We start from the raw sequence: 24,500 nt of genomic DNA on the forward strand, positions 1-24,500 counted from the left end.
CACAATAGTTCACTAGCAAGCTAGTTGGCTAAATGGCACCACAGGCTAGCATTTTAGCTAGCTAGCATAGTTAACAATACATGTTCTGTATACAGTTATTCAATTTAGCTGATGCCTTCAAAATTAGATGGAAGTGGCCACTTCAAATACACAGAACTATTTAGACAGGTAGTATGATTAAGAAACCAATCTCAATAACACATTAGTTTGCTAGCTAATTGGATAATATCAAACAATGAACAATCTCCATCAGTTACAGCACCCATTTGTCCAGGTAAATTTATTATTTTAATTTAACTTTATTGTTAAAGGAAATAAAAAGGGCTGCATTCAGAACATAAAAGTACAGATAGAACAATGAGCTAAGGGTAAGTTATACAAATATTTGATAAAAACCTAGTAGAACCAAAGTAAAGTATGAAGATTGCAAGGCTAAAACTTCCATTCCAATAGAAATCCCCGATCTCACTTGTAGGCGATTCCAGCAAAGCTAATGCGTAGAAACACGTCATCAGGTCTAACGGACGTCTTGCTCCAAACACCGCATGGGCAGCCCTCAAACCTGTCTATTTTCCTCGAAAGTACGTAATGTCACGATTTTAAAGCTATACAATATTACAGAGGACAAGTTAATTATCTCAAATCCTGGAAAAGGTTTGCAATCTTGAGCTTCTTGTTCATGAAATTCGTGCTCGTGTTGGATCTCTGTGCTCACATTCATTCCTTGAAGTAATCAGAGATTTGGATATAATGACAAGACAAGCTCCCACCTATTGCTCTCTTTGGATTGGTGGATACATTTCGTTATTTTATATTCGATGAGGGTGTTGACGTCAACCGCCTGTATTGAATCGAGAGAGATGCTATGCTACTAGCCACATGTCATGAATATGCATAGCCATCTCGAAACTCCAATATAGTGTTTTTTCTCAAAGTTGCCGGGGTGTCACGTGTCCTACTTACACCAGTACACTCGTAACAACCTAAGCATTACAAAACGTATATTTGATCAAATAAACCTCACATAGAAAATAAGCCATTACATTTTTAGAGCACCAAATTCAACTCTCATTGACCTCCATACAAAAACTCTTCGTTTAGTGAGTGAAAGAAACGAAACAACACCACCTGCTGGAGAAGACAGATTTTTGGCACAGTTGTCCATATCCTTTCTTCATTTATGTGGTAGTACAATCAAAGAGTTCAGTATAAAGATAGGCAGAAACTGCTTCTCCAATGGAAATCCCGAGTCACGCTTGTAGGCGATGTCATGCCGACGTTGGTTAGCTAAGCGCATGCGCATAAATACGTACTCAGCTCTATCGGTCGTTTTGCGTCGAACTGCGCATGTGCATGCTATCAACTCAAACCCACTCATTCAATATAAAGTTGTCTTTAACATCCTCAACTACCTAAGACATTGTCTCAAATCTAGGTTGTGCCATTAGATTTCGAGAAAATTAACAGCTAAGGAAGAAAATGTTCACTTCCCTCATTGATTTCTCAAACCCCAAACCTTGACCTGGTCTCCATGGTCAAAATGTTCCCGGAAGTCTCGCAGTGTTGCGTCTTTGGGTTTAGAAACTCTGTGGTGCTAGCGCTGTACTATAATCACCCATAATGCACCGCGCGGCCCATTGATGCTGTATGGGCAACGTATACAAGGGCGTTAATATAATTCCAATGGAGTTTCCCATCTCCTTAAAAGTATCTCTGACTGAACGCACCCCAGCGCTACTGGAAATACCCCGCCTCTGGGGGAAAAAAAGGGAACGGATTGGTCAAAAGACCAGCTCGTGTTAATTTTGACAGCATGAGAATCTCGTGAAAATACTCCTCTTCGATCACGGTGCATGTATTTTGCTGAAAATTGCTACTTGGCCCCTATGACAAGACACCAAATGCTACCAGTTTCAGCTCTTTGAAACCCATTGTGGAATAAAAGAACGGGTAAAACAGTTAGCTGGCACGGCAGCGACGTGCGTGCGTGAAGTATAGACTCTAAAAAAAATGTGACGTCTGCATCCCAGAATGCAGTTTGGTAAACAGACATGGAAGCACCTGGTAAAGACCTCCACAGTCAGTGAGCATTGCATTCGTTCTTTCTGCACGATCTCCATACTTTAATATCCGCCACATTCAACAGATTTGTATCTGTCTGCCGTCACATTTACATCCCCAACGTCCAGGACCTTGGTAAGTGCAAATTCATCATGTTTCTATGTCGGCTGTTAATGACTTCTGCCAGGTTCATTGGAAGATATGGCTGGCCAGCAAGCTAGCTTACTTGAGTTTGCGCTAATGATAGCTAGCTAGCCACTCCTCGATTGACTGCGAAATTATCTAGTTTGGTGATATGGGCACAGAGTTTCTAAACCAGAGACGCAACATCGCGAGACTTCCGGGAACGCTTGCGAAACACCAAGCAGACCATGCCGGGGTTTGGTGTTTGAGAAGTTTGAGTGAAAAACTGAGAGAGAAAATGTCCTTAGTAGTTTATTTTTCTCGAAATCTAAAGGCACTAGCTATATTCGAGACAGTGTCTTAAGTAGTTGAACATGTTATTACGCCAACCTCGTAAAAGTGATAAACTGACACGTTTTCATCTTAGTCAAAAACATCTCGTCTTTATATAGTCTTTGACGGCCTACACTTGCGGGAGCGTGAGATGGTCATTGATACTCGGAATCCTTGGGACGTCCCTAACCCAACCTTAATCCAGTGTTTCCCCAACTCGGTCCTCGGGACCCCAAGGGGTGCACGTTTTGGTTTTTGCCTTAACACTACACAGTTGATTCAAATGATCACTTGAGCTCCCGAGTGGCGCAGCGTTCTAAGGCACTGCATCTCGGTGGTAGAGGTGTTACTAGAGAGACTGGTTCATTTCCAGGCTGTATCACAAACGGTCGGAATTGGGAGTCCCATAGGGCGGCGCACAATTGGCCCAGCGTTGTTAGGGTTTGGCCAGGGTAGGTCGTCATTGTAAATAAGATTTTGTTCTTAATTAACTGACTTAAATATATTTTTTTAACATGCCAAAGCTTGATGATTATTTGAATCAGCTGTGTAGTGGTAGGGCAAAAACCAAAACGTGGTCCCTGAAGACCGAGTTTGAGAAACCGTGCCTTAAACTTTCAAAATGTCAAATTCAATGGGGGGAACATCCCAAGGATCCCGGAAGGCACAGGGCCACCATTAGACCTAATGAGGTTGTATTTTTATTTAACTAGCCAAGTCAGTTAAGAACTACTACTTATTTACAATAACGGCCTAAAGGTGGTCTAAGAGAAAAAAAACTCTAGACCATCTTTACACCACACAGAGACTACAGTACTATTTTACTAGCACAGACTGGAATATCTTCCGGGATTCATCCAATGGCATTGAGGAGTATACCACCAGTCACCGGCTTCATCAATAAGTGCATCGAAGACGTCGTCCCCACTGTGACCGTATGTACATATCCCAACAAGAAACCATGGATTACAGGCAACATCTGCACCGAGCTAAAGGCGAGAGCTGCCACTTTTTCAAGGAGCGGGTCACTAATTCGGAGAAATCCCGCTATGCCCTCAACGAACCATCAAACAGGAAAGCGTCAATACAGGACGAAGATTGAATCCTACTACACCAGCTCTGATGCTTGACGGCTGTGGCAGGGCTTACAGACTACAAAGGGAAGCACAGCCGCGAGCTGCCCAGTGATACGAGCCTACCAGATGCCTTTTTATGCTCGCTTTGAAGCAAACAACACTGAAGCGTGCATGAGAGCACAAAGCTGTCTGGACGACTGGGATCACGCTCTCCGTAGCTGATGTGAGCAAGACCTACTTTCACAAGGCCGCGGGGCCAGACGGATTACCAGGACGTCTACTCGGAGCATGTGCGGACCAACCGGCAAGTGTCTTCACTGATATTTTCAACCTCTTCCTGACAGTGTGTAAAATCTACATGTTTCAAGTAGAGGTAGACCGATTATGATTTTAACGCCAATACCGATTATTGGAGGACCAAAAAAAGCCGATACCGATTAATCGGCCGATTTAAAAAAAAAAAAAAATAAATATATATATATATATGGAAAAAAAAAAGTGTGTGTGTGTGTGTGTGTATATATATATATATATATCTCAATACTGAATGAACACTTATTTTAACTTAATATAATACATAAAATCAATTTAGCCTCAAATAAATAATGAAACATGTTCAATTTGGTTTAAATAATGCAACAACAAAGTGTTGGAGAAGAAAGTAAAAGTGCAATATGTGCCATGTAAGAAAGCTAACGTTTAAGTACCTTGCTCAGAACATGAGAACATATGAAAGCTGGTGGTTCCTTTTAACATGAGTCTTCAATATTTCCAGGTAAGAAGTTTTAGGTTGGAGTTATTATAGGACTATTTCTATATACCATTTGTATTTCATATACCTTTGACTATTGGATGTTCTTATAGGCACTTTAGTATTGCCAGTGTAACATTATAGCTTCTGTGCCTTATGACATTAATATGGTCGAATCCGGAAACTATCATCTCAAACAAAACGTTTATTCTTTTAGTGAAATACGGGACCGTTTCGTATTTTATCTAACGGGTGGCATCCATAAGTCTAAATATTGCTGTTACATTGCACAACCTTCAATGTTATGTCATAATTACATAAAATCCTGGCAAATTAGTTTGCAATGAGCCAGGTGGCCCAAACTGTTGCATATATCCTGACTGCGTGCAATGAACACGAGAAGTGACACAATTTCACCTGGTTAATATTGCCTGCTAACCTGGATTTCTTTTAGCTAAATATGCAGGTTTAAAAATGTATACTTCTGTGTATTGATTTTATGGTTAGGTACACGTTGGAGCAACGAAAGTCCTTTTTCGCGAATGCGCACTGCATCGATTATATGCAACGCAGGACACGCTAGATAAACTAGTAATATAAACCATGTGTAGTTATAACTAGTGATTATGATTGATTAATGCTAGCTTAACTTACCTTGGCTTCTTACTGAATTCGCGTAACAGGTAGGCTCCTCGTGAGGCAGGTGGTTAGAGCGTAGGACTAGTTAACCGAAAGGTTGCAAGATTGAATCCCTGAGCTGACAAGGTAAAAATCTGTCGTTCTGCCCCTGAACAAGGCAGTTAACCCACCATTCGTAGGCTGTCATTGAAAATAAGAATGTGTTCTTAACTGACTTGCCGAGCTTAATAAAGGTGTAAAAAAATAAATACATGTGAAATCGGTGTCCAAAATTACCGATTTCCAATTGTTATGAAAACAACTTGAAATCGGCCCTAATTAATCGGCCATTCCAATTTAGTCGGTCAACTTCTAGTTTCAAGCAGACCACCATAGTCCCTGTGCCCAAGAAAGCAACGGTAACTTGCCTAAATGACTACCGCCTGTAGCACTCACATCTGTAGCCATGAAGTGCTTTGAAAGGCTTGTCATGGCTCACATCAACACCATCAACCCGGAAACCCTAGACCCACTACAATTCGCATACCACCCCAACAGATCCACAGATGATTAAATCTCAATTGCACCCCACACTACCCTTTCACACCTGGACAAAAGGAGCACACAAATGTGAGTGCTGTTCATTGACTACAGCTTAGTGTTCAGTGCCATAGTGCCCACAAAGCTCATCACTAAGCTAAGGACCCAGGGACTAATCACCTCCCTCTGCAGCTGGATCCTGGGCTTTCTGACGGGCCACCCCCAGGTGGTAAGGTTGGGCAACAACACATCTGACACACTGATCCTCAACACTGGGGCCCCTGATTAGTAATTGTTTTAGCAAATTAACAAGTAACTCTTTCACTATTAGTTTGCATATAATGCAGCTAATGCTAGCTGATTGGTAAATAAAGTAACTGACACATTGTTGGTGTCAGAATTTCAGTAGATTACTTGCTAGTTGTTCAATTTGGAAACGTGACTTTTGCATTAACTAGGCTTAAGTCCTCTAATGTAGTCTACATTATGTTGCCTTGTAGGCCTAGGCTAGTTAAAGTCATGACGTATCAGTGGTGTATATGTAGCCTAGGTCTATTGTGTTTAGTGATGTGTTCTAGAGCTGGACCATATGGACAAAAATCCATATTGTGATAAATTGCCTGGATTGATGCCATAACGATAAATAATGATTTTTAACGTTAATGTGCGACACTTTTTTTTTATTACCCTTTAAACTACTACTACTAGTTTGATTGTTAATGGGGCAATTGATGGCAACAATCACCCATATTATCAAACTTATTTCATTTCAAACTTCACATTTCTCTAGTATAGGCTACTTATCATAATGAATGATATCAGCAAAAATGCCTGCATGTAGTGCTCGGTATGGATAAGTCTAACGTCCCAGCTCTAACGTGTACATCCTTTTGATTAAGCTAAGCTTCATTGAAATGCAACTCTCTATTAGCAAGCAACAGTTTTGTTGTATGATAGCCTAGGCATAAGCTACTCTGTACTGTATGCAACTCTGGCACAAGACAATTTGATCCCCTCATTCCAACGCCTGTTGTAGAAATTCCTCCACATTCTTGTCACTGTAGCAAACGGGGCAAAACATCTCATAAAGGGCTTCATATTCACCTATATAATCTCTATATTTGTGATATTGTTGTCATTATTCACATTGTGTTGAATTGATGAGAAGCCTACAATGGTAAAACCAACTGTTTAAAGTTCTTTAAAACAAAAAATATAATCTTTAAAGGGATGATTGGGCTGCAAACTGCAGGGATCTGGAGTGGTTAACCAGGGATAGTGCTTATTGGATTGGATTACTCTGCTGCGGGAGGAGTTCCATAAGTAGCTCGTGCTAGCGTGAAAGCTGCGGCTCCAGATCCATCAGGAGAATGCGAGGCGCTGTTATCTTCCAGACCAACAACCCCGTAATTCCCTAAACCGTGATTACGGTATCAAGACAAGGAAAACAATGAAGCTGATACAAATGTTTTCCTCCCGTCTCTTTCTCTCACCCAGATTCCTTCCACAACTTGTGTGGGGCGACCAGCGATCACCCAAACTGATGAGGTTCTACTGATCCAGTTACGATTGAGTTCCCTTTTCCACATTTGACAAGGTAAGGGTTCAGTGAGCACAATGATCTGTTTTTCTACTGAAATTCTAACCATCACTGGTTCTAGTTTTGAGGCTCTCTCCACAGTCCACAGACATGGCTGCAGTCAGACTCTTCTCTCAGGACTGCAGTTTTTCAGCTGCCATTGCATTACAAAATCTCTAAGATATTGTTACAAAATTAATAAGTGTAACGGAAGTGTTTTGATGACCAAATTTGCATATGAGTAACCTTGCCTGAGTCCTGAAGAGTTGGGCTTTGACTTAGTAGGCTAATGCACTCTTCTGCTGCACCATAGACCTGGGTTTGAACCCTGTGGGTCACATTAGTTCAGTGACCCCAATAGGTCTCTGTGAGAAGGAGGAAGAAGTCAAAGTGTGGTGAAGTGTAATGGAGGTATGTTTGATACCTAAAGAGCTGCGTTGGCTCCCCGAGACAGTTGGCCTGTTTGAGTGGATCACTTCTGTCAAGTCGTCAGTGTGTTGCATTGTGGGGATTAAAAATGGTCCAACTTGCTCCTACATGTCGACTGCATGAACTTTACAAAAACCATGCTATCAAAGGTCATGAAGTTTTGACTGCTGTCGTCTGCAAGTTTCTGCAGTTGAGCTTCACAAACAGCCATCACCTGCATTGTGGGAGGCGCTATTGTCAACCAATCATTAAGCTGTTTTTTTACCAACAGGAACATAACCAAAGACCTGATTGACAGGAACTAACTTTGCCACTATTTGTCTATACAGTGGATATGTACAAATTAATGTGATATTTGAGGCTGTCTCACCAATTCATTGTACAATGTACACACACTGTATACTTTCCTAATATTGAGTTGCACCCCTTTTTGCCCTCAGAACAGCCTTAGTCGCGGCATGGACTCTACAAGGTGTCAAGCGTTTCACAGGGATGCTGGTCTATGTTGACTCCAATGCTTCCAACAGTTGTGTCAAGTTAGCTGGATGTCCTTTGGTTGGTGGCACATTTTTGATACACATGGGAAACTGTTGAGTGTGAAATACCCAGCAGCTTTGCAGTTCTTGACACACTCAAATCGTTGCGCCTGGCACCTGCTATCATACCCCGTTCAAAGGCACTGAAATATTTTGTCTTGCCCATTCACACCTACACAATCCAGGTCTCAATTGTCTCAAGGTTTAAAAATCCTTCTTTAACATGTCTCCTCCCCTTCATCTACACTGATTTGAAGTGGATTTAACAAGTGACATCAGTAAGGGATCATAGCTTTCACCTGGTCAGTCTGTCATGGTGTTTTGTACACCCGGTGTATATTTTCGGTTTGTGAGTGTGTGATATGGGGGTCGGAGACATGTTTATGACAACCTTATAAAGAAGAAACATTTATAAACAATGGCAACACTACCATGTTGCATTGAGGCTTGCTGTTGGAAAACCACATCAGTGTCAGACTTTCAGCTATCGCAGATGCACATCACCTCCCCCGACTTCACTCCTCGACTTTTGTCAACCGTCAGTTGCCTTAGCCCTCAAACGAGACCAAGGCCTTCTGAAGCACAGAAGACCTGTTGGTCAGATAAGCAGGAGGCCTAAATACATATGGTATAACAGCTGCGTAGACCACCATGGAAGTGTAATATTTATCATTCGTCATTTTTAAAGAATCCCAACCTTATTCTTATTATGTCAGTCTGTTCGATGCAGAACATTTGCCAAGTAATATGTTGATTTTATAATTGATTAGTATACACACACATGTAAACAATGACTTGTAATACGCTGCACTGAGTCTGGCTTAGTGGTAACACTCTCGCCTTCGGAACCATATACATTCACCCAAAACCAGATCCCCTGTCTCCATACCTCTGCTCCTATCCATTCACACATAAATACAAATGCGGAAGAGGTTCAGAAGTTCGTTCTCCTTTTAAAAAGAAAGGTTGCACTGTACCACGATACAGAGGAAGGTGAGTGTATATGGTATAGAACCAGGGTGATGTTTGGATGTATTTAGTTAGGCTTAGTATCCTTATCAATGTATGCTTTGATAGCTGCATTAATGTGCGTCTTGTATGACGTTTTTGGATCCACAAGCATCCCTATAACCATAACAAGATGCAAAGTTTTTATATTTTAGAAAATGTGTCTGGAAATTAATATGCCAAGAACTGTTAACGTGTCTCTAGACCAGGGGTGTTAAAGTAATTCCATGGAGGGCTGAGTGTCTGCTGCCCCCCCTCCCATTTCAATTAAGACCTAGACAACCAGGTGAGATGAGTTTCTTACTAATTAGTGACCTTAATCAAGTACAAGGGAGGAGCGGAAACTGGCAGACACTCATACTCTCCATGGAATGAGTATGACATGTGGTCTAGACTCTTAACATGCCCACAAGTTATCTTGAGGGGGAGGGTTTTTGCTTTGTCATAACCTAGTATTTTGTGAACTGATTAGTTGTCATTTATAGGGCTAGTCTCTGCCCCCTTGTTAGTTGACCCATTGTATGCCTATTGTAATGGCAGTAGGGGTATGGCGCTTGAATTTTGGTGGATGCACTGAAAATGCATTTGGTAATTTCTGGTTACTACTGGTAAGCAATATTGAAAACTGATTATAATGGTTGTGTAGGATTTTGCCACTTAACTATCTGTTACATATTGATTCTGCCCAACAGTATTTTATGTAGTGCTGAGTTGCAAACATGAGAGAATATCTGACGACATCCTGGCTCATACCACTCACTCCATGTAATTCAGAATCCCATTTGAATGTAAGGGATAATTCCTTTAGGAAATGTTTCATTTCTACAAACTTGAAGACATTAAACATTCATTTTTGTTAGGCTTTATTTAACTCATAGTACTGTAGATCTGAATGAAGTTTTTTAGAACGTAACAATCCCATCACTGTTTTCTAACGGAAGGACTATAGCTTTCTTTCTGCTTGTTTTGTGAATAAGTGTTCCAAGTTCCTAGATCGTCATTGCGCCACATGACACTGACGCAAAAGGTTGTGAGAAATATGAATCGATTTACTGGAAAGCAGTCGTGCTTTAATGAAGTTTAGTATAACATTAATGTATATTTCTTCCCCCATCCGTCGACGATAAAACAAAATCCCGGTCATAATTGTTGCATTTTTTTATATAAACGAACTGTTCAGTCATAGGCTACACACCTTCGATTCTGAAGTTGAGAGCGAGTGATATTCTAGCTGTCATGAAGTGACACATTTTATTTTCTCAACATTAGGGCATTTTAACACATTTTCGGATCCCTATAATTTGGTTAGTTCTCTTTCACAAAGCCGCTTTTTCGATCAAAAAAACCCAACAACAACAAACGAATGCCTACAATGTGAAATGTATACATTTGGCGTAGGCTACATTTAAGAAGTTGATGTGGGACTGCATGATTTTAAATTGATAAGCAGTTACGTTTTAACACCCCTTGTAAGTGACCTGGATTTCCCACGTTTCTTGCGCTCAGGGAGGTGAAGTTATGTCCCTCCTTTAAAGTTGTATCTGTGATTGCCCAGACGGTATGTGGCCTCGCACACACATGCTCCCGTCTAAAAAAAAGCGATTTAATTGGAGTGTGACTCTCTATAGCTTCTGAAAACGTCAAAGGGATTAGTGTTATCGAAACATGCGTTTGCCTGAGTCGATCAATGAAGGAATCCTGAGAACACCACCTCAACGCTGACTGCTGTTGTGTTACATTGTAGCGGAAAGAATGTCGGAAAGGGCCGATGATGACGTCAGGGGGGAGCAGCGCAGAGCGGCCAGGCAGCTAAAGCAGCAGCAGATCCAGCGGGGAGAAGGCTCCACAGCAATGGCGACTGTTGCGGAGCGCAGATCCCTGCCTAGTCCAGAAATGATGTTGGGACAGTCTTGGAGCAACTGGGTCGATGCTGCCATAGCCAAAGGCAACGACGGTGAGTGCTCGTGCGTACTGGATGTGTGTGTAGTCGAGATATGATCGTTAGCTTTTTTCCGATTGCGTGCAGTTTTGGGAATATGAAGACACGCTACTGGTAGCAACAGCAGAAGCAAGCAAGTGCAACTATTTGTGTCTGTATTCGATTGCCTCATTTTAGGTGCTGAATCGGAGGAAAGTTTGAAGGAGTTCGGGAAAAATCGAGAAGCCATGCGATTGTGCAGGGATGGTGAGTGTTCTCTCTTTTGTCAGAGCCAATGAGTGTTTTGGTGGGTTGCACACACACTTCACATGCACCAGCTGAAATCTGGTTGTTCTGTTGAACAAGTGCACCAGACTGACCTGTGACAACGCAAGTCTGATCAATCAATGATATAGCCCTGGAATCTATGGCCACTAGTTGACATCTTGAAGAGGAGACTTCTATCCTCTTCCTAAGTAGGTGCACACCACAGCTAACAACCAGCCAGGGCTTATTCAGTGGGGTAGAAAGACAGAAATGTAATGTGATAAAGCTGACATGATTGTTTATTATACACAACAGATAATTATTTAGTCTGTTTTACACTATAATTTCTGTCTGTCTGTTCTGTATCATTGTGCCCACCTGAAAAGCCCTGATGTGCACCGTTAGGGGAGGGGCACACTCAGTGTGGTGACAGCACTTTCACAGTTAAAATGGGAGCAACGAGTCTGTCATTAAGAATAACTGCTACTCTTGATGGAAATTGCTTGAAACCTCCAATGACTTTCCTATGTCAGTTGAATATTTATAGTGCTTCTAAACTACTACACACTCACATTTGTTGAGAACAGTTTTATAAGCACATTCAAAGTGCTCTATATTTACAATATTAACCACAGAATGGCCTTACTGTTTTTTTTGTTTGGACGCTATGATTTATAATTGAATTATTACATGGGTTGGTGTCAGTGATTTGATAAAGACTGTCATGAAATGTTTAATTACCATGCTATACAAATGGTGAAGACAAAGGTTGGAAGACAATTACATATTAGTGAGAATGCAAATTCGAATGGTTTTGATACGTTTGGTGCCAATGTGAGAGTTAAGTCGATCCGTATTTATTTTATTGAACCGTTATTTAACTAGGCAAGTTAAGAACATATTCTTATTTACAATGACGACCTACCAAGAGTAAAAAAGCATCCTGCGGGGAAGGGGCTGGGATTAAACATACAAATATCTACACACTACTGATAATGAATGCCACCGACAGCTGACTCTGCAGAAGTGAAATGTGGCAGTGTCTCACAGTAAGGTGTCGACACTGAAACAGCACCAGCTACATGTCTGAACTTCTGAAGGCCTCAATCTGGGCCCTGTTGTCAGGCAGTTAAGGTTCCGGAACAATTTCAAATGAACCTAAACAGACAGATATCACTTATTTTTGAAAATGGAAATATTTGTTAGGAACAGGAGAAGGTGACATGAACAATACCCAGATGTTCAGATTTTTCTAGTTTGTGTAATAATAATGTATTGGATTTAAATAGCACCTTTCTACCAACTGAGGTTCTCAAAGCATTTATCAAGTAATGGGGAAACTCACCTCATCCACCACCAATGTGTGGCACCCACCTGGGTGAACCATTTTGTGCCAGAATGCTAACGACACATCAGCTAGCATGATGAGGACTGATATATGCCATTTAGGAATGAAGGGGGTGATTAGGTAGCCATGATGGAAATGGGGGACCAATTTGGGAATTTAGCCAGGACACCGGTGTTAAAACCCCTACTCGTGCCATGATATTTTTAATGACCACAGAGAGCCAGGACAGCAGTTTAACATCTCATCCAAAAGACAGTACCCTATGCAGGGGTATGTTCCCTTCACTGTCCTGGGGGATTTGAATTCTATCTTAAGACCAGAGTGCCCCCTGCTAGCCCTTCAACACTACTTCCAGCTGAATCTGGTCTCCCATCCATGACCGACCCTGCTTAGCCTCAGAGGCACGCCAGCAGTGGGATGCAGGGTGGTATGCTGCTGGTGTGACCTGCAGGATCCAATGGGATTATATAAAGTGCATTCAGAAATTATTAAAACCCCTTGACTTTTTCCACATTTTGTTACGTTAAGGCCTTATTTTAAAATGTATTAAATTGTTTTTCTTCCTCCCTCATCAATGTACACACAATACCCCATAATGACAAAGAAAAAAACAGGATTTATATATTTTTGAAAATGTATTAATAAACTGATATCACATTCAGACCCTTTACTTTATTGAAGCACCTTTGGCAGCAATTACAGCCTTGAGTCTCCTTGGGTGTGACGCTACAAGCTTGGCACACCTGTATTTGAGGAGGTTCTCTGCAGATCCTCAAGCTCTGTCAGGTTGGATGGGGAGTGTTGCTGCACAGTTATTTTCAGGTCTCTCCAGAGATGTTTGACCGGTTTCAAGTCCGGGCACTGGCTAGGCCACTCAAGGACATTCAGAGACTTGTCCCAAAGCCACTCCTGCGTTGTCTTGGCTGTGTGCTTAGGGTCGTTTTCGTGTTGAAGGTGAACCTTTGCCCTAGTCTGAGGTCCTGAGACTTCGGAGCAAGTTTTTCTTCAAGGATCTCTCTGCACTTTGCTCCGTTCATCTTTCCTTCGATCCTGACTAGTCTCTCAGTCCCTGCTGCTGAAAAACATCCCCACAGCATGATGCTGCCACCACCATGCTTCACCGTAGGGATGGTGCCAGGTTTTCTCCAGAAGTGATGCTTGGCATTCAAGCCAAAGAGTTCAATCTTGGTTTCATCAGACCAGAGAATCTTGGGTCCTTTAGGTTTCTTTTGGCTAACTCCAAGTGGACTGTCTTGTGCCTTTTACTGAGGAGTGGCTTCTGGAAGCTTCTCCCATCTCCCCAGAGGAACTCTGGAGATCTGTCAGTGACCATCAGGTTTTTGGTCACCAGCCTAACCCAGGCCCTTCTCCCCCAACTGCTCAGTTTGGCTGGGCGGGCCAGCTCTAGGAAGATTCTTGGTGGTTCCAAACTGCTTCCGTTTAAGAATGATGGAGGCCACTGTTCTTGGGGACCTTCAATGCTGCAGACATGTTTTGGTACCCTTCCCCAGATATGGGCCTCGACCTTATGGCTTGATTTTTACTCTGACGTGCACGTCAACTGTGTGACCTTTATAGACAGGTGTGTGCCTTTCCAAATCATGTCCAATCAAAATGAATTTACCACAGGTGGACTCCAAGTTGTAGAAACATGTCAAGGATGATAAATGGAAACAGGATGCACCTGAGCTCAATTTGGAGTCTCCTAGCAAAGCATTTCTGATTTATATTTTTAATAAATTTGAAAACGTTTCTAAAAACCTGTTTTCGCTTTGTCATTATGGGGTATTGTGTGAAGACTTTATTTTAATACATTTTAGAATAAGGCTGTAACAAAATGTGGGTAAGGGGTCTGAATGCACTGTAAGTGCAACAAACTGCTGACTAGATGTAAGAAAATGGGAGAGCTGATCGTGTCCTTAAAACATCAATAGAATACAACTTTGTTGTCCTTTGGTTAGAACAGAAATGTATCTTCTGCCTTTCCCAGCACCCTTGAGGTACACACATAAACGTTACGAGGCACAGAGTCAGCTGCAATGCAGCGCCCCTGGATGGAGAAAAATTGTGGGGATTTAAGTCCCTTGCCCAAGGGCTCCACGGCAGGAGATGGTACATGGGATCAAAGATCTGCAAGGATCTTGCTGCCCTGTGTCTGTGTGCAGCCAGCCTCTGTGCTCTGAGTATCCAATATCTGCTACTACTCTACCTAGATCATTCATCACTGCCATTGAAGAGGAAGGTGAACTTAACTGCATTCTACTTTCTCTCCTTCTCTCTCATCTCCATACCACACAAGAAAATGGGGAATGAAATGGCACATGGAGTTTCACCAATTTTTTTTTAATGTTGGATGCTTCAAAAGTGCAGTGCCACTGCCAATGTCCTGAATGCAGAGTGGATTGGTGAGTCAGATGGTGCTCATTTAAGAGACCAGTTAGACCAGTCACTAACCCTGTGTTTAGTACAGGTCAGCTTGTTAATTCCCCCATACACAGCAGTAAATTACTTTTCTAAGAGCACAGGTAGGCTTTTGTGTGGACTTGAATAGCCAGAGCCTCGGAAACGTTGGTGACATTTCAAGTGTCCTCAGCCGTGTGTTGGAGGGCCTTGTCTGCTACGGCGTGTGGGCGGGCACTCTGGGTGATCTCTTAATTAGCCCCTTCATTAGCTCTTTGTTGTTCTCCTTGTAAGGGTAAATGTTGAGCTCTCCTTGTCTCCCAGTGTGCCACTCTGATTTCCATGATGGAGTCTTGTATTTGTGTTTATTATGGATCCCCCTTGGCAGCAGCTACTCCTCCTGTGGTCCAAACACATTAAGGCACTTACATCACACATACAACAAAAGATAAAACAGTACATCATATAACATTATTACACCACAACATATCTACAAGAAAAAGTGTATAATACCACCATACAACAATATTTGTGGTCAGAGAAAGGCCCTAATGATTGTCAGACTCCAGCCACCTAGAGAGCGAGAAAGGGAATAGAAGGACCATGCGGTATTGGAGGGATTGTCAAAGACTCCAGCCACCCTAGTCCTAAGACTGTTCTCTCTGCTACTGCACGGCAAGCAGTACCAGAGCGCCAAGTCTAGGTCCAAAGGCCTTAACAGCTTCTACCCCCAAGCAATAAGACTCCTGAACAGCTAATCAAACGGCTACCCAAACTATTTGCATTGCCCCCCCCCCCACCTTTAAAAAGAAATGTTTTATTTTTATTTACACCACTCTCTGTCATCTATGCATAGTCACTTTAATAACTCTACTTACATGTACATATTACCTAAACTAACCTGTGCCCCTGCACATTGACTCTGTACCGGTACCCCCTTGTATCTAGTCTCATTATTGTTATTTTACTGTTGCACTTTAATTACTTATTACTTTTATTTATTTTTCTTATCCATATATTTTTTTAACTGCATTGGTGGTTAGGGGCTCGTAAGTTAGTGAAATGCTAAGGTCTACTACAGCTGTTGTATTAGGCACATGTGGCAAATAAAATTTGATTTGTGACTGGTGGTGTTGAGCACATGAATGAATCCACCAACCAACCAATTGCCTCTGTTAAGCATTTAACTAACGCAACGACTGACCGAGGTTGAACATTTTAACTTTAATTAACAGTGGATTGCAGTTTTCTGGTCACATAAGATAATATGCCATATGCATTCCTGTGAATGAAGGTGTTCTTTTTTTGCCTGGATGATTTCGTTTATTTGAATATTTGCAGGTACGGCCCAAGTGACAGTCTGTGCCTCAGTTGCTCTTCATCCTCTCTTGTTTATTTGAAGTTACAGATCATTCACAGGCTCTGCCACTGGCTGTAGTTATCCTGCCTGCTTCACCCCTTAGGTGTGTAGCGTGTGGGTAGCCTGTCAGTGTGTTTCTGCAGCAGTTAACCTTTGGAGTGCTGACTCGGTCATCTTCTTGTTCTTATCACTAGGTTGTTTCCTGTACTGTTAAATTGGGCTGGTACCCTCTTTGTGTGTGTGTGTAATCTATATGAGGGTACAATCAGTTTTTGTCTGGAATGATTCTCACACCTGTATTAACCATAATTATCCTAGAGTATTGAATGCTTAGTTGCCTAGGCTTTATCTCCCTCTGTCCATAACACTACATGTTTTCAAATGTTTCATTCAGAAACTTCCTGTGTCTACCTCCCTACAGTTTACAATAGATACTGGTTGTCTTTATCCTGTTCATCTGTGTTTCCCCCCCCTCTATGGAACCACAGACATGCCCATATTTGGCCAGTGTCCAGCACAGGATGACTTCTACCTGGTGATGTGCAGCCACTGCAGTCAGGTGGTGAAGCCCCAGGCCTTCCAAGCACACTACGGTAAGTCTCACACACACAAACCGAGCTGATCCAGGGTCGGGTTTAATAGCTTTTTGTTTTATAGCTCTTCTGAAGGGTTTGGGCAGGGAGAGCATATTCTAGACTTGTGCATTGGGGAAACCTGCTCGGCACTAATCTCTGTCAGGATGACACAAATATAGAGTGCGTGTGCATGCATGTTCAGACACTATCACATTCAAAAGGATTAAAGCACCCCTCCCATGTACCTCTACACTCTCTATAACGTAACATGAGAAAGGAGCGCTCAGGCTTTTGATTTCCACCGCCTAAGACTTGTTTACAATTCTCCTGTTAATATTTGATGTGCTCCTCCGAGTCCACGCCTCTGTGAGTGAAGTCAAATGTATTGTTTTAGCATGTTAAGCTGTCCCTGAGATGTCTGAAGAGGTCTTAAAAGTACTACAAAGAGTAAAGGAGTATATTTTTCCCCCTCCGCTGTGAGATCTTAAACTGTCTTTTTGGCCGGAACGCTGGGAAGAATTGATGAATTATGGATTTTAGAATCAAGAGATCGCTTTGCTGTGTATCTCGTTAAATCCAGCTTGGTGAACCCTCTGTGCTCACACACACACACCCACCCATGTGCTTCAGTGCAATTATTAAGAGAACTGCTCTCTCCACAGACACAGTGAGCACCTGTGAGGCAGAGGGTTAGATAATGTGGTGTAAACTCTCTCTCCCTCTCTGGCTAATTTGTCTCCATGATAGGTGCTTTAGGTTAAAGTTTGGAGACCTTTTAAAATAGATTGTTGTCTGTAAAATGTATAGTCCTACCTTCCCCTACAGTTATCATTGACACCTCTAGTAAAAAAGAGCAAGGTATTATCTGTTAATTGAGCTGTTTCATTGAAGGATGACTTTTTTTGTGAAATGGCCTAGTCTAAACTGACAGAGAACCCTATCTTGTGTAATTCTTGAAGAATTTGTGTTTAATAACACATACAGTGCCTTTAGAAAGTATTTATACCCCTTGACTTATTCTACATTTTGTTGCGTTACAGCCTGAATTCAAAATTGATTAAATAGATGTATTTTCTCACCCATCTACACAATACCCTGTGAAAACATGTTTTTCTAATTTATTGAAAATGATCTACAGAAATATCTCATTTACATAAGTATTCACACCCCAGAGTCAATACTTTGTAGAAGCACCTTTGGCAGAGATTACAGATGTGAGTCTTTCTGGGTAAGTCTCTAAGCTTTCCACTCCTGGATTGTGGAACATTTGCCCATTTTATTATTTTCAAAATTCTTCAAGCTCTGTCAAATTGGTTGTAGATCATTGCTAGACAACAATTCACTGGCAATCAAACATTCACTGGCATCTTGGTTATCAACTTCAGTGTAGATTTGGCCTTGTATTTTGGAATATTGTCCTTATGAAAGGTGAATTCATCTCCCAGTGTCTTGTGGAAAGCAGACTGAACCAGGTTTTCCTCTAGGATTTTGCCGGGGCTGAGCTCCATTCAGTTTTTTTTAGTCCTTTAAACTCCCCAGCCCTTGACGATGACAAGCATACCCATAACATGATGCAGCCAACACTATGCTTAAAAATATGAAGAGTGGTACTCCGTAAGGTGTGGTATTGGATTTGCCCCAAACATAATGCTTTGTATTCAGGACACAAAGTTGATTGCTTTGCCACATTTTTATGCAGTATTACTTTAGGGCCTTGTTGAAAACTGTATGTATGTTTTGGGATATTTTTATTCTGTACAGGCTTCCTTGTTTTCAATCTGTCAATTAGATTAGTATTGTGCAGTAACTACAATGTTGTTGATCCTTCCTCCAGTTTTCTCCTATCACAGCCATATAACTCTGACTGTTTTAGTCACCACTGTTCTCATGGTGAAATCCCTGAGCAGTTTCCTTCCTCTCCGGCAACTGAGTTAGGAAAGATTCCTGTATTCTTGTAGTGACTGAGTGTATTGATACTCCAGCCAAAGAGTAATTAATAACTTAATCATGCTGTTTTTTATGGTTTTTTTTTTACCCATCTTACCAATAGTTGCTTTTCTTTGCGAGGCATTGGAAAACCTCCTTGGTCTTTGTGGTTGAATCTTTGTTTGAAATTCACTTCTTGACTGAGGGACAGAGAATTGTATGTGTAGGGTAAAGAGATATGGTAGCCATCTAAAAAATCACTAAAACACTATTATTGCACATAGGGAGAGTCCATGCCACTTATTATGTGATCTGTTAAGCCAATTCCTACTCCTGAACTTATTTAGACTCGCCATAAAGGGGTTGAGTACTTATTGACTCAAGACATTTCAGCTTTTCGTTTTTAATAAGCAAAATAAAAAAAAAAAAAAACCTAGTTCCACGTTGACATGTTTTTTTTGTGTGTGTAGGCCAGTGCCCAGCAAATCTCAATTTTAAGTTCAAACTATACCACAGCGAAATGTGGAAAAAGTCAAGGGGTGGGAATACTTTCTGACATGTCCAACATAAAGTGCCTTCAATGTCCTCACGCAGAGGAACGGTGTGAACGGCGTGCTTTTAGTAGCTTTAGTATGGATCTTTCAGTCTTTAGAACAAATTAGTTTGTTAAATGTCTTGCAAGCAATTTGCTTTTTAAACTTTAATTGGAATATTCACTTGATCTACCTGGTATAGAGGTCCTGCCATCCAGGACCTCTATTATACCAGGCAGTGTCAGAGGAAGGCCCTAAAAATCGTCAGACTCCAGCCACCCTAGTCATAGACTTTTCTCTCTGCTACTGCATGGCAAGCAGTACCGGAACGCCAAGTCTAGGTCCCAAGAGGCTTCTTAACAGCTTCTACCCCCAAGCCGTAAGACTCCTGAACATCTAATCAAATGGCTACCCAGACTATTTGCACCCCTTTACGCTGCTGTTACTCTGTTATTATCTGTGCATAGTCACTTTAATAACTCTAACTAAATGTACATATTACCTGAACTAACCGGTGCCCCCACACATTGACTCTGTACCGGTACCCGTCTGTATATAGCTTGTTATTGTTATTTTACTGCGGCTGTTTAATTATTTGGTACTTTAATTTATTTTCTCCTTGAACTGCATTGTTGGTTAGGGGCTCGTAAGTAAGCATTTCGCTGTAAGGTCTACTACACCTGTTGTATTCGACACATGTGGCAAATAAAATTAGATTTTATATCTCCAGTTTTATAGTGTAAACCAGGTGAGCCTCTGGCCTGTATTCTCTTCCTTTAGGTGTCTGAAAACGAATGGCACTTCCTTCAATTTCTACTCTGGGCTGGTCACTTAAGTTCCACCTGTGTCCCAATATGCATACTAGTGTTGCGCTGTATACTGGTATATCACGGTACCAAAATGTCATGATACTTATGATACCAACATTTTTGAGTACTGTATAGTACCGTTTCATATTATACTATCACATTTTTTGGGCCATAACAATCTAAAGAACCCACTGGCGAGCACATATTATAACGTTTTTATGAATTCAGTTTGGCTTATAAATGTAATAATACAAAATGTAAGCAACAGAAACTAGTCTCTTTTTTTCCGCTGGTCCAATACTGTCCACTTCACTTTCATGCGCATGTCATGTGTGGCAGCGCTAACCTGCTGATATGTGGCAGCGCTAACCCGCTGATATGTGGCAGCGCTAACCCGCTGATATGTGGCAGCGCTAACCCGCTGATATGTGGCAGCGCTAACCCGCTGATATGTGGCAGCGCTAACCCGCCAGGCGCATCCCCTTCCAGCCATCACTCACCTGCACAAGGCAGTTGAAGTAGGCTTTGCAAGTTCGCAGTGCTAAAGAGGAAAAACAGCTTCACGACAGGCATGCTTGCAACTTTACAGCAAAGAAAACAACTTGTCTCTAGCTCAAACAGGGAAAAAAAATTGTTGATAAAATTTCAAACACTATGCCACTGGCTGTTTTAAACTAACCCTGGGCCACTAATTATTGGTTTGATGACAAACAATGTTGTGAAGTCATGTTACCTAGCTTGTAACCTAGTAACTTGACAGTAATTCTCGGCAAATTTGATTGGCACAGTTAGAAAGGAAAGGGTTCTGCTTGTCATGAGATGTGCTTCAAAGGTATGATTTATATAGGCCTAATGTAAGCCTAACCTATACTGAACAAAAATATAAACCCAACATGCAAAAATGTAAAAGATTTTACTGAGTTCCAGTTCATATGGAAATTAGTCAATTGAAATAAATTCATTAGGCACTAACCTATGTATTTCCCATGACTGGGAATACAGATGCACATCTGTTGGTCACAGATGCCTTAAATGGACCTCAGGGTGTCTTTGTGGTGTTTCTGTACATTCAAATTACCACCAATAAAATGTAATTGTGTTCATTGTCTGTAGTTTATGCCTGCCCATACCATAACCCCATCGCCACCATGGGGCACTCTGTTGACAAATTTGACATCAGCAAACCTCTCACCCACACGACACCATACATGTGTTCTGCGGTTGTAAGACCAGTTGGACATACTGCCAAATTCTCTAAAACGATGTTGGAGGTGGCTTATGGTAGAGAAATTAAATTCTCTGGCAAAAGCTCTCATGGACATTCCTGCAGTCAGCATGCCAATTGCACACTCCTTCAAAACACAGTCTGTGGCATTTGCTGTGACAACACATTTTAGTGACCTTTTATTGTCCCCAGCACAAGGTCCAACTGTGTAATGATCAAGCTGTTAAATTAGCTTGATATGCCACAGCTGTCAGGTGGACGGATTATCTTGGCAGAGGAGAAATGCTCACTAAAAGGGATGTAAACAAATGTGTGCAAAATTTGAGAGGACTTTGCTTTCTTTGCATATGGAACATTTCTGGGATCTTTTATGAAAAATATTTATTTTTGTTCAGTGTGTATCTAAAAATGCTAACATCGGCATCGGCCCAATGTCTAGTTTAACACTGATTGGTAAAACCGATGTCAAAGCTGACATGCATAGTTACATGACGTAATGGCGGCACTTTAAAATTTAGCGCTACACGTGCAACACAGCATTCCTAACCTAGCCCACAATGTCTGCTGTGTGGATCGAGCAGTCAACAAGTCGAGCAGTCATTTGAAAGAGTAAAAGAATTTCAGTGAGACAACTCCATGGCAAAGTCCATTTACGCCAAGATAATGGACTTTATTGTCCTTGACAATCAACAGTTTTCTGTCGTGGGTGATGTTGGCTTTCACCGACTGGTTGAGCACTGGTACACTGCCAAGTGCGCTATTTTTCAGATGTTGCCCAACCGGAGTTGCACAGTAATCAAGTCACTGCTAAAAAAAATATTTAAACATTGCGTCACTGCTATTAGCTTCAAGACTGACAATTGGACCATGCTGAGTCTGACAGCACAGTGGATCATCGAGGATTTCGTACTGAGGAGGTTATATTGCATGCTTATGAATGTGCTGGTTGTCATACCGCTGCTGCCATTTCAATGGCATTTGTTTGAGAACATGTTTGAAACTTGGAAATATGAACATACTAGCTAGCTCCATTCGAACAACTGACTCGAGAAATAAGCTCATCAACTTAGCCTGAGACAGACGTGATACCTCTGTCATGGCATTAAAACACCTGCTCAACAAAGTGATTTGGTGGTGTTCTCTCTTCACTGTGTTGCCAACGTGCTCAATACTATGTACAAGGACCGCTACTTCGATGCAGACAATAAACAAGGTTTACGTGAAATGTTACATACACAGCTGGACAAGATGGAAACGGACACCGTGACGAAGAGGCGCCACAGACTGAGCTGAAACTTCACTGTTTGACATGTATGATGAAATCCTGGTTGAGAATTGACTGAACAAATGAACCCATGAAACAGCACAGCAAGTAAGAAATAGGTTTTGATTTGTTTTACTGGTAATGGGGACATATGTAATTGCCCCCCAAAAATACTTTTTGGTGTGTGTGTAACCATTATTTAACTAGGCAAGTCAGTTAAGAACAAATTCTTATTTATAATCACGCCAAACCCGGACGACACTGGGCCAATTGTGCCCCACCCTATGGGACTCCCAATTACGGCCGGGTGTGATTCATCCTGGATTCGAACCTGGGACTGTAGTGACTCCTCTTGCACTGAGATGCAGTGCCTTTAAAACGCTGTGTGTGTTAACTATTTAACTGTATTAGAATGCTTAAAAGGCCGCTAAAATTTTAAACATTGTTTTTTTGGGGGCAAGGAAAGCATAGGATATCCCTATCGGCCAAAAATGTCATATCGGTGCATCACTACTTTCTGGTGTTATTTACATTCTGTTTAGTTCCTAACGTTTTTAAATTTGGGGGCAGCGTGCATGTGTTTGGTCTGTGTGTTAACTGAAGAGGTTTCATGCTGTTTTCCCCTTACTGCCACAGTGACATGCAGATCAGTATGCATGTATATTCCTTCCTCCCATTCCTCCAGCCAAATCACAGCTAGGCCTTTGCAAATATCAGCAAAGTTGCCATTTTATGCCACGTTCTATTATACAGTCGTGGCCAAAAGTATTGAATGGCATAACTATTAATTTCCACAAAGTCTGCTGCTTCAGTGTCTTAAGATATTTTTGTCAGATGTTACTAGCATTTCATAAGTGTCAAAGGCTTTTATTGACAATTATATGAAGTTGATGCAAAGAATCAATATTTGCAGTGTTGACCGTTCTTTTTCAAGACCTCTGCAATCTTCCCTGGCATGCTGTCAATTAACTTCTGGGCCACATCCTGACTGATGGCAGCCCATTCTTGCATAATCAATGTTTGGAGTTTGTCAGAATTTGTGGGTCTTTGTTTGTCCACCCGCCTCTTGAGGATTGACCACAAGTTGTCAATGTGATTAAGGTCTGGGGAGTTTCTTGGCCATGGACCCAAAATATCGATATCTTGTTCCCCAAGCCACTTAGTTATCACTTTTATCTTATGGCAAGGTGCTCCATCATGCTGGAAAAGGCATTGTCTATCATCAAACTGTTCCTGGATGGTTGGGACAAGTTCTTGGATGTTGGTACTATTCATGGCTGTGTTCTTAGGCAAAATTGTGAGTGAGCCCACTCTCTTGGCTGAGAAGCAACCTCACACATGAATGGTCTCAGTATGCTTTACTGTTGGCATGACACAGGACTGATGGTAGCGCTCACCTTGTCTTTTCAAGACAAGCTTTTTTTCCGGATGCCCCAAACAATCGGAAAGGGGATTCATCAGAGAAAATGACTTTACCCCAGTCCTCAGCAGTCTAATCCCTGTACCTTTTGCAGAATATCCGCATGTCCCTGATGTTTTTCCTGGAGAGAAGTGGCTTCTTTGCTGCTCTTCTGGACACCAGGCCATCCTCAAAGTCTTTGCCTCACAGTGCTTGCAGATGCACTCACACCTGCCTGCTGCCATTCCTGAGCAAGCTCTGTACTGGTGGTGCCCCGAACCCGCAGCTGAATCAACTTTAGGAGACGGTCCTGGCGCTTGCTGGATTTTCTTGGGCGTGCTGAAGCCTTCTTCACAACAATTGAACCGCTCTCCTTGAAGTTCTTGATGATCCGATAAATGCTTGATTTAGGTGCAATCTTA

The 24,500-nt window shown here is 41.7% G+C and overlaps 1 protein-coding gene across 1 annotated transcript in view; it reads left to right on the forward strand.

Moving 5' to 3' along the window:
* Positions 1 to 24,500, forward strand: part of LOC135540129 (ataxin-7-like) — a 42,389-nt gene that overhangs the window by 1,094 nt on the left and 16,795 nt on the right. The window contains 4 exon segments of the mRNA XM_064966531.1: positions 7,000 to 7,099; positions 10,799 to 11,008; positions 11,171 to 11,239; positions 16,836 to 16,940. Of these exon segments, the coding sequence (XP_064822603.1) occupies positions 10,807 to 11,008; positions 11,171 to 11,239; positions 16,836 to 16,940 (376 nt within the window). The 5' untranslated portion in view covers positions 7,000 to 7,099; positions 10,799 to 10,806.

Source organism: Oncorhynchus masou, chromosome 5 (assembly GCF_036934945.1).
Source record: "Oncorhynchus masou masou isolate Uvic2021 chromosome 5, UVic_Omas_1.1, whole genome shotgun sequence".
In the NCBI taxonomy this organism is placed as follows: domain Eukaryota; kingdom Metazoa; phylum Chordata; class Actinopteri; order Salmoniformes; family Salmonidae; genus Oncorhynchus; species Oncorhynchus masou.